Source organism: Ostrinia nubilalis, chromosome 5, assembly GCF_963855985.1.
Source record: "Ostrinia nubilalis chromosome 5, ilOstNubi1.1, whole genome shotgun sequence".
Lineage (NCBI taxonomy): Eukaryota > Metazoa > Arthropoda > Insecta > Lepidoptera > Crambidae > Ostrinia > Ostrinia nubilalis.
In genome coordinates, this window is record NC_087092.1 from 16,868,643 (window position 1) to 16,884,779 (window position 16,137).

Here is a 16,137-nt window from a genome sequence, read left to right on the forward strand (position 1 = left end):
GTATGGGCAAAATCGATAAAATAGCGTGATAACTGCTTATCGCGACGCGCATCCTAGGCCTACTGGGCATGTCGTCGGGATCCGTCAATGCTACGCACACGCATTGAGACAGTTCTTGCGCTGCGCCGATGTTTAGATCGTCGGTCCACCGAGTGGGTGGCCTGACTACACTACCTGGTGGAACAGGGGTAAGTGCGTGGCCGTGATGTTTCTTCGCAGCGCGGCGCACGCGCCCAGCGTCATATCATCAGGAGCCGTCAGCGTTGCGTACGCACATTGGGATAACTCTTGCGCTGCGCCGATGCTTAGATCGTCGGTCCACCGAGCAGAAGGCCTGCCTACACTACCAACGCACCTGGTGGAAAAGCGGCGAATGCGTAGCCGTGATGTTTCTTCGCAGAGCGGCGCAGGCGCCCAGCGTCATATCATCAGGAGACGTCAGCGCTGCGTTGACGTTTAGATCGTCGGTCCACCGAGTGGGAGGCCTGTCTACTCTACCTGGTGGAACAGGGGTGAGTGCGTGGCCGTGATGTTTCTGCGCAGCGCGGCGCACGCGCCCAGCGTCATCGACGTTTAGATCGTCGGTCCACCGAGTGGGAGGTCTGACTACACTACCTGGTGGAAAAGCGGTGAATGTGTCGCGGTGATGTTTCTTCGCAGCGCGGCGCACGCGCCCAGCGTCATCGATGCTTAGATCGTCGGTCCACCGAGTGGGAGGCCTGCCTACTCTACCTGGTGGAACAGCGGCGAGTGCGTGGCGGTGATATTTCTTCGCAGCGCGGCGCACGCGCCCAGCGTCATATCATCAGGAGCCGTCAGCGCTGTGCACGCGCATTGAGATAACTCTTGCGCCGCGCCGATGCTTAGGACAGTGCCGCCCCCGCCAGTGATGTAGTCGTAACCTATCAGACGGAAAAATGAGGTTTACCGCTTCTGCGATGCTTGACACTTGAAAATGCAGCTTTGCGTTAACAATAATCTGACCAAAGAAAGTAGATACTTGTTAGTAGTTAAGACCGAAACCTGTTCGTAGTCCAAGACTCTAATATGCTCTAGTGAAATTACAGTTAGGCCCAGAACAGACGGTGAAACGCAACTGCAACGAAACTGCAACTTTCTGATGATTGAATGAAACTGAAACTGAAAGTTTCAAACTGGTCGCGTCATGTGTGGTCTCTCAACGGACGCTATGGCAGAAACTTAGATGCAACTCAAAAGTAACTAGCAGTTGCAGTTTCGTTGCAGTTGCGTTTCACCGTCTATTCTGGGCCTTACACAACTAGCACGAGGTAAAGTTAGAAGAGTCCAAATAAAGTTTAGTTCGAGCAAATAAATAGCCACTTCTTCAAGTTTATTTCTACGCCATGTAGTGCTAGTTGTTTGTTTTTATTTTTAGTTTAAGTAAATAAATAAAAACATGATCTGAATCAGTATTAAGCAAACACCTTAAAAAACTTACCCTTGGCAGCAGTTTCTTTCTTCCCGTAGCCGTATCCATACCTCTCCCCAAGTATGGTTATGTCTGAACCACCACGGTAGCAACTCAACACTTCACATAGTCTTTGGACCCTGAAAATATGCAGACTTAAGACTAAAGTCTAAAGGCAGCACAGGAAGAAACAAAACTAGCACAATTTAAGCTTTACATAAATAAATGATTTAGCGTCACCCATAGCGTATAGTCTGGTCTGCAGGCACGTAAAATTTTGTCCAATGACCCTAAGCTACCCATCTTTATCGCTCGCGCGTAATTATGTTGCTATCGCACTCGCACACTCACTGCGGACGTCCGACGCACAGTCGCGACAGCAATATAATTACGCGCGAGCGATAAGGATGGGTAGCTTGGGGTCATTGGACAAAATTCTACGTGCTCACGGACCGGGCTTTAGACGCATATGCGTCTTTCTTGCACGCTTGGTGTACGCCTGCTTGCATCTTACATACCAAACAATGTAACTCTGTTGAAGGAGCGGTAGCGTTGCGTACGAAATATTGTACGTAGGCGTTCACCATACATTAATAAAGTGTGGTGTGGTGATGTAGTAAAAACATAAAATTACCCCAGTATCGTATCGTCGTCCGCTAAAAATATCCACTTGATATGCGGCAGTTTGTACACCCTCTTGAGCGCTTGCTTCAAAATGGCCACTGTTTTTAAGCAGTGGCCGGTCTTGGAGTTTGGTATCCCTGTATCAACAGCTGGCAGGGACGGATCTATACGAGAAAAACAAAAAATAAAGCAAGAAAATTAACTTTTTAAAAAAATAAAACCGACTTCAAATGCGTGAACACAAAAAAAAACTAAAAATTAAAAATATTGCGTATAAAAAAGTTCATCTCCAATTTTCCACCCTTGGGGATGAAATATTTTCTTCAAATTCGCATGAAACCACCCTTTTGATAATACCTATTCAACAAAAAAATAATCGTTCAAATTGATTTATAATCGGCGGAGATATTGCGTATAAAAAAGTTCATCCCCAATTTTCCACCCTTGGGGGTTGTTTTTTCTATTATTAAATTTAAATGGGACCACCCTTGATGTATTACCTATACGCCGAAAAAAGATTTGTTCAAATCGGTTCATAATTGGCGGAGTTATCGCGTAACAAACATAGAAAAAAAAAACATACGGGTCGAATTGAGAACCTCCTCCTTTTTTGAAGTCGGTTGATAACAAAAAAAAATTCTTATTTTAAGGAATTGAAATTTTCGTCTTGCCCACCACCCGAAGCAGCCACAACTGCTCGAGCGGTTTCGTGAATGTGTTTAAAATTCATAAAACTCATTTATTTATAGGCTTTTAAAAAGCACTTTTACACGTCCCAATATTAACCCTACCACTGCTTCAGGACAATAAATGGGCCTGTGCTAAAAAGAAGCAGCGCAAGAAACTCAGTCACTACTGTCAGCCTCTATAGTTTACGTAGAATAGGTACTGTAGTTTTGATATGCAGTCGCAGCTTGAAGCTGTCGATGCTAAGCTTTCTTTCAGATCTTATTTCTTCATCTTCTTTCTACAGGTCTTTGATGGCCTTAGAGGCTACTAGCTGTGCTACTAGATGTATTCTTACAGTTAAATCTTTTGACGTACCATCCTTATCGCTGTAGAACTGCAGATGCGTGACGTATCTTCCCCAAGTCTTCTTGACCACTCGCGCGCGGGTGCCGTGGAATCCGCTCCAAGTCTTCACGGCGAAGAATACCGACTCCTGCGGAATGGCGCTGCCCTGCCGATAGTGCTGAGTTCAATCGCTACTCTATGGTTTTTAGAACGGGTGAAGCAATACTTAAGCAAGCGAGAAAAAAGGTCGAATGAGATAAGAATAGCAAGAAGGTTTTCCATTTCCAAAAATTCATAAGTTCCATCGTGTTCTAAACCAGTAATCGAGTAATTTTGGACAGTAAAATTTATATCAGTCATATTATTATAAGTACGTGCTATTTTTTAGGATAGCATAGATGGAGGAAAAAAGATACACACGTTTTTCTCTCTCTCTCTCTCTCTCTCTGTCTCTCTCTCTCTTAAAACCTTGTTGTGGCTCAAGACACAATTTTGGCCACATTCTCCTTAAGTCGCAACGTAGTATGCTATAATCGCGTGATCGATTTTTTTCTATGATTTTTTTAGTAAAAAGTTGTAAAACTTAATATGTTGATTTGGTGCCATGCATCCGTATGTTAACCGGATAATGGACAAACTTAATATACCCATTTGTGCTAAAATTGTAAAAGCTTGAGCAAATTGTTAAAGCAATAAACTGTACTGAAAATAATAAGCATTTTACTTACGCATGTGTCAAATTGCCGAGGGTAAGTCGCGCAGTTGTCCCCCGACACAATACAGAAGCTCAGGTCGGGGGTCAACAGCGGGCCGGGGTCGGACCCGCCGCCGTAGATCAGCTGGGCCAGCTCGTAGGCGGGGTCGATTGAAAAGTCGGCCTCCAGTTTCCTTTCGCCGCTCTCTACTTTGTAGAGGAGCCTAAAAGAAGTACACTTTTAGGACGAGTAATGTCAATTGTACTAAAGTCGCTGACATAGCCCGACGGATTAGCAAGCTGAAGTGGCAATGGGCACGGCACATAGTACGCAGAACTGACGCCCGATGGGGCAGCAAGGTTCTGGAATGGAGGCCGCGTACCGGAAAACGCAGCTTGAGACGTCCACCCATAAGGTGGACCGACGACGTCATAAAGGTAGCAGAGAAGCGCTGGACGCAGGCCGTTACCAGTCGATCAACATGGAAAGCATTGGGGGAGGCCTATGTTCAGCAGCGGACGTCCTATGGCTGAAATGATGATGATGGTGATGAATGACAAATGGCCGTGGGTAAGTCGCACAGTTGTCCCCCGACACAATACAGAAGCTCAGGTCGGGGGTCAACAGCGGCCCGGGGTCGGACCCGCCGCCGTAGATCAGCTGGGCCAGCTCGTAGGCGGGGTCGATTGAAAAGTCGGCCTCCAGTTTCCTTTCGCCGCTCTCTACTTTGTAGAGGAGCCTAAAAGAAATACACTTTTAGGACGAGTAATGTCAAATTGTACTAAAGTCGCTGACATAGCCCGACGGATTAGCAAGCTGAAGTGGCAACGGGCACGGCACATAGTACGCAGAACTGACGCCCGATGGGGCAGCAAGGTTCTGGAATGGAGGCCGCGTACCGGAAAATGCAGCTTGAGACATCCACCCACAAGGTGGACCGACGACATCATAAAGGTAGCAGAGAAGCGCTGGATGCAGGCGCTACCAATCGATCAACATGGAAAGCATTGGGGGAGGCCTATGTTCAGCAGCGGACGGACGTCCTATGGCTGAAATGATGGTGATGAATGTCAAATTGCCGAGGATACGTCGCGCAGTTATCCCCCGACACAATACAGAAGCTCAGGTCGGGGGTCAACAGCGGGCCGGAAGCCTAAAAGATATAAACTTTGAGGAGAGAAAGAAGATATAATAATAAAACTTAAATAGTTAAGGCCTGAGATTAACATCTCTACCGAAAGCATAAAAGAGCAAGCTCAAATCTTTGCATTGCGATAAAGAGTAACCGGAATGGGTTCTCCTGAAAATTACTTTTCGCATCCAGACTTTATATCCAAATATTTCCTTGAAATCTCATTTCCAATATCATAAGAGCTATCTGCTACCTGGTCGGTCTGTCTGGCAATATATCACCTTACTCAAGAAGAAAATGTCTAATTATACGTATAGTGCTGAACTGAATCAGTCCCTGAGAGCAATACCGAAGGGGTGACATTGACATATTATGACGTGACAGTGCATACAAATCTGCCCCCCTAGACAAAACGCACTTTTTGATCGAATCGAAAATCGAATCCGTCAAAACTCCATACAAAAAAGGGGCTTTTCGACCACTTTTCGACTGGTTTGCGATTATAATTTGCACTTTGTCTAGACCCACTGAAGGAGATCAAGTCTCGCTGACGTTAAACTGTCACAAAAACACCCTCTCGTGCCGCTTCCATTCCTCAGACTCAGCTAAGCGTTGGATCTATAGAAGAGGATATTCATCAGTAAACCACTGGTTTCTATGTAAACACCACCTATTTTAGTATAAAAATACCTAAAAGCTACTAACCCTTCAATGAGTTCCATCCTCATCGCAAAGCCGCTGGCAAAGTTGGGGTACACGAAGCCGCCTTCCTCCTCCAGATCCTCGTAGAACGTGAAGTGGTGGATGATGGTGGGCTCGTCGTCGCTCAGGGGGTAGCCTATCCACATGGTTTCCTGGAGAAGCATATTATATGGTAACATCTGTATGGGGAGAACTTTCCAAGTGAGCATGGTGTGGCCAAATCTAAAACTGTCAAATAATTAAATGTCAGCTCTGGGCCGATTACGTTTGTTACATCAACGAATACTAAAATTTTCTATTAGAAAAAACCCATGGTTTCAATGAAAATACGCAACCTGTATTATTTCTCTTCTAGAGTCTAGGCGGCCAGTGAAATGGCACTTTGATGAATTCTTCATTAAACTGATAGAGATTACTTCATGTGTGTTTTATATTTTCTGATTCAAAGAATTAGAGCCTTAAAACCCAGAAGTTGCCGTCTACTTACTATCAATTTGTTAATACTATGTATATTACTGATCAGAGACACACACTCTTCTTACCTTGTGCTGGTCTGCAGCTGGACTGTTAGCAGTTTCTAGAAGTAAACATGATGTGGTATAACAAAGAGCCTTACTTTGTGCTGGTCAGCAGCTGCCAGAGCTTCCAGCAGCTGGCTGCACCTCACAGCAGTATGAGGCTCCACGAACAGCACTCATCGCACGTCACTGCCCTTGTAACGGGCTACTAAGGGCCGCAGCAGAGGGATGACGGTCCACGCGCCGGGCGAAGGGAAGTCTATGTGCGTGAGGTGGACTCTTGGCAGTTTCTAGAAGTTAACAAGCCTTACCTTGTGCCGGTCAGCAGCTACCAAAGCTTCCAGCAGCTGGCTGCACCTCACAGCAGTATGAGGCTCCACGAACAGCACCCATCGCACGTCGCTGCCCTTGTAACGGGCTACTAAGGGTCGCAGCAGCGGGATGACGGTCCACGCGCCGGGCGAAGGGAAGTCTGTGTGCGTGAGGTGGACTCTTGGCAGTTTCTAGAAGTAAACGAGCCTTACTTTGTGCTGGTCTGCAGCAGCCAAAGCGTCCAGCAGCTGGCTGCACCTCACAGCAGTATGAGGCTCCACGAACAGCACCCATCGCACGTCGCTGCCCTTGTACCGGGCTACCAAGGGCCGCAGTAGCGGGATGACGGTCCACGCGCCGGGCGAAGGGAAGTCTGTGTGCGTGAGGTAGACTCTTGGCAGTCTCTAGAAGTAAACAAGCCTTACTTTGTGCTGGTCTGCAGCAGCCAAAGCTTCCAGCAGCTGGCTGCACCTCACAGCAGTATGAGGCTCCACGAACAGCACCCATCGCACGTCGCTGCCCTTGTACCGGGCTACCAAGGGCCGCAGTAGCGGGATGACGGTCCACGCGCCGGGCGAAGGGAAGTCTGTGTGCGTGAGGTGGACTATTGGCAGTCTCTAGAAGGATGTGGTATAATGAAGAGCCTAAGAGCCTTACTTTGTGCTGATCAGCAGCTGCCAAAGCTTCCAGCAGCTGGCTGCACCTCACAGCGCTGTGCGGCTCCACGAACAGCACCCATCGGACGTCGCAGCGACGGGATGATGGTGCCACGAGTCGGGCAAAGGAAAGTCTATGTGCGTGAGGTGGACTCTTGGCAGTCTCTAGAAGAAAGCAGTACAAGAAAGAGCCTTACTTTGTGCTGATCAGCAGCTGCCAAAGCTTCCAGCAGCTGGCTGCACCTCACAGCAGTATGAGGCTCCACGAACAGTACCCATCGCACGTCGCTGCCCTTGTAACGGGCTACTAAGGGCCGCAGTAGCGGGATGACGGTCCACGCGCCGGGCGAAGGGAAGTCTATGTGCGTGAGGTGGACTCTTGGCAGTATCTACAAGGAAACGTGATATGATAAAGAAAGGGTTTTGTCTTGCTTATTTTTATGCAAAATAGAGACATTGAAAATGCATAATTTATTTTTTTATGGCACTAAACATACAAAATAATTTTTTCAAATGACACGACAAGATTTTCATCTGAACTGCGACAGAAGGCGAGCGATTTTTCTAGAGAAACCATCTTCATTTATTCCAGTAAGTTAGACAGCACATTCTCTTTACACGTTGTATACTTTGAACTTCTCCTTACTTCGATAGGTACTATGCGCTGACCGAGCTTACCAAAATATCATTTACGGTCATCTTGTAGCAAGTCTAGTTCATTAAATTAATCGACGTTAGAAGAGCAGTCTAGAGATGATTAATTACAGTTACCGAGGTTCCTTTGACGGCTTACCTTATCTATTTCTAATATTTGGCCCTCTATATCCTGTTTAAGGAGCGAAGCCACGCTTGCGTGGTATGGCTCCGGTTGACTTACTATAACGAATACTATGTTTCTCGAATCTGTAACAAAGAACTTGTATAACATACTATATAGAAAGACCATCGACAATAGTACATTAGATGCTACATACAGTAGTCATACCATACGCTTCTTTGCTACATCAAACATTATTTTAAGGTTATCCTGAAGGTGCCTGAAGTAGGGGAGACAGGAGGGGTGACATTGACATGACGTACGTGACAGATCATACAAATCTGGAGAAGATTTGAATTCTCACTGACGTTTGATGTGAAAAAAATCACCCTACCCTCAAGCACTGACTCAGTTCAGCGCTAGATCTATTAGTTACTATAGCAGTAGTCAATGTTTATGGACAAATATATTTGATATGACGCTTCTTTGTCACGTCAAACATTATTCATTATACAAAGCCCATAATATTATTCATAAGTCCATTAATACGCACATTGTCTGCCGTGTCATTATACATCAGTCATGTATCATCCATATCCAATAGCAATTAATACCGAGCGACAGCACACGGCGGGAATCAGCAGACGCGTCATACGAGGCATTAGCGTCAAATTATGACAAATGACGCACCTGACGCGCATCCATCTTCGGAACGCGATATTGTAAGTCACTGTTAATGCCGATGTTGTGGCACATTATGGAATATGGTTATGGAAAACATCTCTTCGGGTATTGATCCTGGCTATTCTTGGTGCCATTTTCTGTTTTAATACTCAATACTCAATCGTTTATTACATAACCACATTAGTACATTCACATTAGGTCTTACAATTTAGGCAGTTATACAATGTGGACCCAGTTAGGGCACAGCAAGTTTAGGTAGGAGACAGAACGACAATCTTAATAGTTTCAAAATAAACTTTTATTATTTGAGTATGAATAACTGAGGTTACAACCTAAAGGCACTTTGGTCACACATGTCCCAATTAGAATTATGTAGTCAGGTCTGCGTCTAGAGACAGAGTGATTTTTCAATTCAGTGTCTTGGGTTTTTTTTACACCAGATCAAGAGATTTCAAATCTCTAACCACGACGGTTTTATTAAAACGTTGTTTACCAATTAAGATAATTTTTGGAATATTTTATTTCCATTTCAAATGGCAGATGTCCGAAAATATCCAAACCGTTTAAAACTATTGATAAGGTAATAGCAATATGTAATTCGCGTATCGCGCTGTTATCAGCTAGTTCAGATACCCACGGGTACATTCCCCGCAGTTAATGTTTATTGATACAATATGCATGTGGCTAATGTAGCCGGCTTTAACCGTGTCACAATATTTGCATAATTCGGATTGTAACTTGGCAACAATAACGTTCCATGCCTATTTCAGATGTGTCAGTTTTAGTAAAGCTAGCATGTAAATTAAGCAGCCTCTCTCTAGCTGTGGGTTTCAATGCGATAGAGCGACCACCATTAACACCAAAAAATGCAAAAACATCTCAATGGCAATAAAAAAACAGAATCCCTTATATTATTGGTTGCCATAAACAATGGTTTTCCTTATAAAGATAACTTTTAACATGAATGAAACTATTCCCACCTCTCTGTTGCAACTCTTGGATAACCAGGTTCTACAACTTGAATATATATATTTATATTTTTTTTTATATATGTATAATAACAGCTCTTATGTTTCATAGTTCACCTTTCTAAGTCTTCTTAGGAAGTTTACCTAACACGCTATCTTCATAGCAGTGTAGTTAAGTTATAGTAATATCTGGAACTTTTCTAGTTCCTAGTTGTGTTCCTAGGATGTAATGATCAAAAATGCCCTATTAGTTGGTGCACAAGTGCCGGGACATTAATCCCGCGTCACAACTTTCTGATGACGGCTGAGTTTAGTACACTCTCTGCATAACCGTGTAAACATAGCAATTACAAGTCTTTACCTAGGATATAACGATCAAAGCTGCTATTACGGTGCAGCAAAAGCAAGTGCTGGGACATTAATCCCGCGTCACAACTTTCTGACGGCGGCTGAGTTCAGCACACTATCTGCATAACCGTGTAAGTATAGCAATTACAAGTCTTTTCCTAGGATATAATGTTCAAAGCTGCTATTACGGTGCAGCAAAAGCAAGTGCCGGGACATGAATCCCGCGTCACAACAACCTGAAGACGGCTGACTTTAGTCTGTACACTATCTGCATAACCGTGTAAGTATAGCAATTACAAGTCTTTTCCTAGGATATAATGTTCAAAGCTGCTATTACGGTGCAGCAAAAGCAAGTGCCGGGACATGAATCCCGCGTCACAACTTTCTGACGGCGGCTGAGTTCAGCACACTATCTGCATAACCGTGTAAGTATAGCAATTACAAGTCCTTTCCTAGCATATAAAGATCAAAGCTGCTATTACCTGGTGCAGCAAGTGCCGGGACATTAATCCCGCGTCACAACTTTCTGACGGCGGCTGACTTCAGTACACTATTTGCATAACCGTGTAAACATAGCAATTACAAGTCTTTACCTAGGATATAACGATCAAAGCTGCTATTACGGTGCAGCAAAAGCAAGTGCTGGGACATTAATCCCGCGTCACAACTTTCTGACGGCGGCTGAGTTCAACACACTATCTGCATAACCGTGTAAGTATAGCAATTACAAGTCTTTTCCTAGGATATAATGTTCAAAGCTGCTATTACGGTGCAGCAAAAGCAAGTGCCGGGACATGAATCCCGCGTCACAACAACCTGAAGACGGCTGACTTTAGTCTGTACACTATCTGCATAACCGTGTAAGTATAGCAATTACAAGTCCTTTCCTAGGATATAATGATCAAAGCTGCTATTACCTGGTGCAGCAAGTGCCGGGACATTAATCCCGTGTCACAACTTTCTGACGGCGGCTTATCGGCGTTTGCATAATTCATGCCTGGCCCGGCTGCCAATGCGAACCGATAATGCCTTTTTCGGGTAACTTTTGATAAAGTCATCAATTTATTGGCTCAGGTGTGTTTTTAGGAGAGATCAAGGAGTTCTTGGGTTTTTAGACGGAGGTAGATGTTCCCTTGCTATGTTACAATTGTTACATTTAGTTATGGGTAACTCTACTTTAGACATTTTAAGATCCACAAATATTAAACATTTGATCTTGCCCTACCCAGCTACAAGTATGGTTCTTTAAAAGTACATATTTAGGAAAAGGTTTCGTATTGCTGATCAGAAAAAAATACCTAAAACTCAACCTGCGTCACTTATGTGATTTATGTAAATCATAGACAACTGTAGTAATAAATAAATAATCTTTCTAATCGTTTTTTAATCTAAAAATGCTCTAAAAATGACTGTTCAAAGTCATAAATAATGCAATATGTTGTGTAAATGTAAATAAACAGTGAAAGTAAACATTGTAAGACGTAAGCTCTTATTTCAGTCGTCGGCATTTTCCTCACGCTGCGGTTCGGATCCGCCGCGAACGTGACACCGCGTCCTACTTTACAGGAAAGCTTCAGCCGAACCAACGCCTACAGTGTACCTACCATGAGTTTACGTTAGGTATGCTCGCTAGCGAGTACGTCAAAAATCTCTATGAAGATTTTGTTTCTTGAAAGTAGCCGCTAGGGGCGCTGCACAATATGTCATACAATTAATGTCATTTTTTTACGCAGTCGCTAGCGAGCTCACCTAACGTAAACTCATGGTAAGCCTACTGAACGCGTCGGCGATGGCGATCACTGCGCGTGCCACAGATCACAGAAACTAAAGGGAGATATGACAGGGGGCGTGGTCGGTGTCGCAGCAATATGCCCAAAAACAGAACACATTGCTCGTGTGAGCAATGATGACAGCAGCGACGTCATAATGTAAATAATTTACATTGCTTGCGTAGTTTACTAAAGATTATTCGAACGTCGAATACTGATACCGCGCAGTGGATAATGAGCACATATTTTGATTACTTTGTGTGTGTGAATTTCTAATGCGACATTGAGTTTCGAACTCAGTGCATTAGATGGCATCTCTCTACATCTCTATGTGCGCGTGCATAGATCCCGCGACCAATGAAAGGATGCGTTGATGTGAACTCATCGATACAAATTCATACACGACATCCGATCGCCATCGCCATCGCGTACTCAGGCTGCACGCGTTGGTTTGGCTGAACCTAAACTAGATAAGCACATCTCAGACTGTACATTGTTGTTGAAAACTAGAACCTATTACGACCACATAAGAAGCTAGTGTTAAGCTAGACGTGCCATCCGTACACTGGATGCATGTATAGAATAACACAGCTGAAAACATTTCAGTAAACGTTGCCTGTCACGTTGTTTGAATATTTGATTTCAAATTAACAACGACTGTAAATATTGATGGATTTGAAAAATATTATTTCGAAACTTGCCGAGTACTAAATTTTTAATCGAAGACCATAAAATGTTGATGATATTTAATTTTTATAAAATAAAATGTTTAAGTCTCACTTGGAAATTGAAGAGACCACCACGATAAGTGTTCACAAATCCCAAATCAGAGGCATTTTTCAGGCTTAGTGTTGTCACAGATAAATAATGCAGTACAGTACTAGCATGAATGTAAATACATTCTCCCACAACTTCTATGTCAAATACCATCGCATAATTACCTCCCTTCTTGAATATCATCTCTGAACATTGATGGAGAACATGAAACCAGACGCGTTGTACGCCTACATTCGACAGCCAAGTCATTAATCTCCTGCATCGTATCCAGCCAAAGGTATAATATGTTATATGTCAACGTGTCACGCGTGCCTACCTCATGGCATATCAGTGATCAGTGATCTATACGATCAGACAATGCAGTCGACGGAGCTATATCACGCCACGGATTTATGCCTCAAGACTGTTAGTGCGTTCTCTAAAGGGTTTACGCAAAGTGAAAATTTTATCGGGGAAATTTCAGGATGGGACATGATAGTGACGTAGACTGAAACTATGATGACGCGTCAAATAATTTCGTCGAAGTTGCATATATCACTACAACCAATGCCTCCAAGACTGAAAAGAAAAGTGATAGCAAAAGTAGACGATATCAAACCCTGGTGTATACCTACATACTAACCATTATAAAGCTGGATCTACAGCTCGCTCGCTTGTAAAAACCCAACCAGTAAAGGGGAAGTTTGCCCCAAGGGAAAGTTCATTCAGTTCGATCATTGGACTGAAGTCCACATAGAACAAAGGAATAAATAAAACTAGGGCATTACTGGTCAAATTAGCCTCATTGTAAATTCAATGAAGCCAATAAGCAATCAATATTACAATAACAGAATAATGCAGCCAAAGTAGCATACATGTTACACACTGTGGCATCTCAAGTGGTTGTAATAAGAGTGAGTTTTGACTGAAATTGTGCTGTCGACTACTCATCTAATTATTTCTCTAAGATTCACTTGAATGCGTTCAAATTAAACATAAACGGGAACAAATGCTAAAGCTCGCCACTAACATTTGCTCCCGACAGAAGTCGAACCCGCAACCCAATTGGTGTTATAATCGTGTTAACTCACAAAGTGCCTTGCCTTTCGCAATACGTTTACCTCCATCCGATCATAAAACACCCGAATGCGATTTTAATGTGTCTCAGCTCACGAGATCGTCCATTATTCATGTTCGACTCCCCGCTCGGGCAATGATTCGCGGATTTATTCAGATTACCGGGGTAGATGGAAGAGTCGCGTCTCAGTATTGAGATTAATTTACGAAGTTTTTGATGGGTTAAGTGCATACAGGGTGTATAATGAATTGGTGATTGGGTTGCTTAGAAATAGATAAAAATAGCATGGGTATACAATACATAGCATGGGTTCAAACTAAATGGGTTTGATTCGTAGTTAAAATACATTAATTCATTTTATAATACCTTTTAATATTTTTCAATGTCTTTAACGTGGACTCTACTCTGTAGTTTAAAGGACTGCTCCATTTTCCTGGACATTTAAAAAAGAGTACAATAATATTTTACTGGCAGCTGCTGACGACACTTTACTTTTTACTTTTAAAACAAAAAACTTCAACTTTCCTCTAACTCCCTAAAGGCAATTTGCAGAACAACTGAATTAATTATCCGAAAGTTCTCAACGCATTCTTTAAAAACAATTACCGTGCCGTGAATCAGAGATTTACTTACAAAAACAACTTTTGGTGCCATATCTACTGATCAGACTCTGATGAAGCGCAAAGAAAAAGAATCTTTTTTGACACCAAGTAGTATAAAATGCTTAATACTCATCACTTTATTGCATCTATAATGTTACAAGAGGTGGTCATTGTGAATATTGTAAATTATTCAATATTTTAAGACTCTACATTAAATTGCTTCTTCACTAAATGAAGGTAATTCAAAACAACCATTTTGTAATGCCCATGGATATTTATAGAGTTTATTTGATTATCAACATCAACAACACGTATATTAAATTAATAGACAACCATACCATTCGTGTTTTCGTCCTATACACGCGTAAGACGAACAATTTATATTTTATGGGTTTGCTAAGCCATAAGATTACCATAAAACGATATTCAGTTCAGTTAAACATTCATTTATTCATGGGAAAGTGAATGGCGCACACAAATGATTAATAACAAGTAATTTAAGTTGAAAGATTCTATGATCTCTAGTTATTTTGACTTTATTGATGCAATTATTGCAACCCAGAAACAATTTTAATACCTGATTCACAGGCAAAAACATTTTAAATAATCAATATTTCGAATTACTCGTACCTTTTTACCTACAAGTATTTACTTAGGTGGATCATTCTACAATAAATACAACGAAATGCGTAAGTTAAACATGGAAATCGGATAAATCTTCGACACTGGCTTAACGAAAACTTTGCAATCCGCTTAGAAAAGACATAGAAAGTACAAGAACTATAAGTAGATAACAGTTACCCTTTTTAGTGCCATCAAAAGTTTTGAAGTCTTATTCAACCGATATACCCTTTTTCACAAAAAAAATAAAACCGACTTCAAATGCGTGTACACAAAAAAAACTAAAAATTAAAAATATTGCGTATAAAAAAGTTCTTCCCAATTTTCCACCCTTGGGGGTGAAATATTTTCTTCAAATTCGCATGAAACCACCCTTTTGATAATACCTATTCAACAAAAAAATAATCGTTCAAATTGATTTATAATCGGCGGAGATATTGCGTATAAAAAAGTTCATCCCCAATTTTCCACCCTTGGGGGTTGTTTTTTCTATTATTAAATTTAAATGGGACCACCCTTGAGGTATTACCTATACGCCGAAAAAAGATCTGTTCAAATCGGTTCATAATTGGCGGAGTTATCGCGTAACAAACATAGAAAAAAAAAAAAAAAAACATACGGGTCGAATTGAGAACCTCCTCCTTTTTTGAAGTCGGTTGAAAACAGATTAAACTATATGTATGACTAAACAGAAGATTTTATTTGAAGTCGGATTGGAATTGGAAATCGGAACCTAGTCTTTGGTACTCGTGTTTGTACTATTCGGTCTGGTACAGCATGTCCAAAACCTTTGAAAATGCAAACTGTATTCGAAAAATAAGCTTTTATTTAAAGTATTTTTTTATCCACTACGAGGAAGCTCTTGGCCTGTATCTCACCTGATGGTAATTGACGATCAGGCCGAAGGTGGAAGCGAGATTCACCAGTAATCCTCAACTACGGAGGAACTGGCTATCTTACCTTTAACTGTCGGAACACAATAATGCTGTTAACATTGTTGTTATGGCGACAGACTTAGGTAAGATGGTGGTAGCTAGCCAGGCGGACTTAGAACAAGCCCTACCACCAACCAAACCGAACAGAAAAATCTGCCCCCACTGGGAATCGAACCCGGGACCTCTGCGTCTGAAGCAGGTGGTCTAACCACTAGACCACAGAGGCGGTTACCATTATGGTTATTTTTACTAATCTATCAACCGCTGCATCAATCCATCTCGACACTTAATGGCAGTTTAACCCCGCATACGAAGATTGGTACTCTACAGGTAAGGATATTTCCATGGCCGATTTTAGCGCAAATCCCGCGGGTTCGGATCGGATCCGTGACGCGCGCATTATTGATGGCCTTACAGCGCCGGAGTCGCTCGACACGGGAATCGAACGTGAATTTTGAGCTTAAAATCTATTCGTGGTAAAGTGTTCATGCATCGGGAACAGGATAGATTTATGAATAAAAAATACCTCTTTTATTG

General features: G+C 42.5%; 1 protein-coding gene across 1 annotated transcript in view; it reads right to left on the reverse strand.

Annotated features, from left to right (window-relative positions):
- Positions 1-723: 723 nt before the first annotated feature.
- LOC135072089 (beta-1,3-glucosyltransferase) overlaps positions 724-16,137 on the reverse strand; it is a 29,639-nt gene continuing 14,225 nt past the window's right edge. The window contains exons 3-11 of the mRNA XM_063966038.1: positions 7,876-7,985; positions 7,280-7,471; positions 6,852-7,043; positions 5,600-5,748; positions 3,796-3,985; positions 3,098-3,233; positions 2,064-2,217; positions 1,460-1,569; positions 724-902 (exon numbers count right to left, since the gene is read on the reverse strand). Of these exons, the coding sequence (XP_063822108.1) occupies positions 724-902; positions 1,460-1,569; positions 2,064-2,217; positions 3,098-3,233; positions 3,796-3,985; positions 5,600-5,748; positions 6,852-7,043; positions 7,280-7,471; positions 7,876-7,985 (1,412 nt within the window). The remainder of the gene's footprint in view (positions 903-1,459; positions 1,570-2,063; positions 2,218-3,097; positions 3,234-3,795; positions 3,986-5,599; positions 5,749-6,851; positions 7,044-7,279; positions 7,472-7,875; positions 7,986-16,137) is intronic.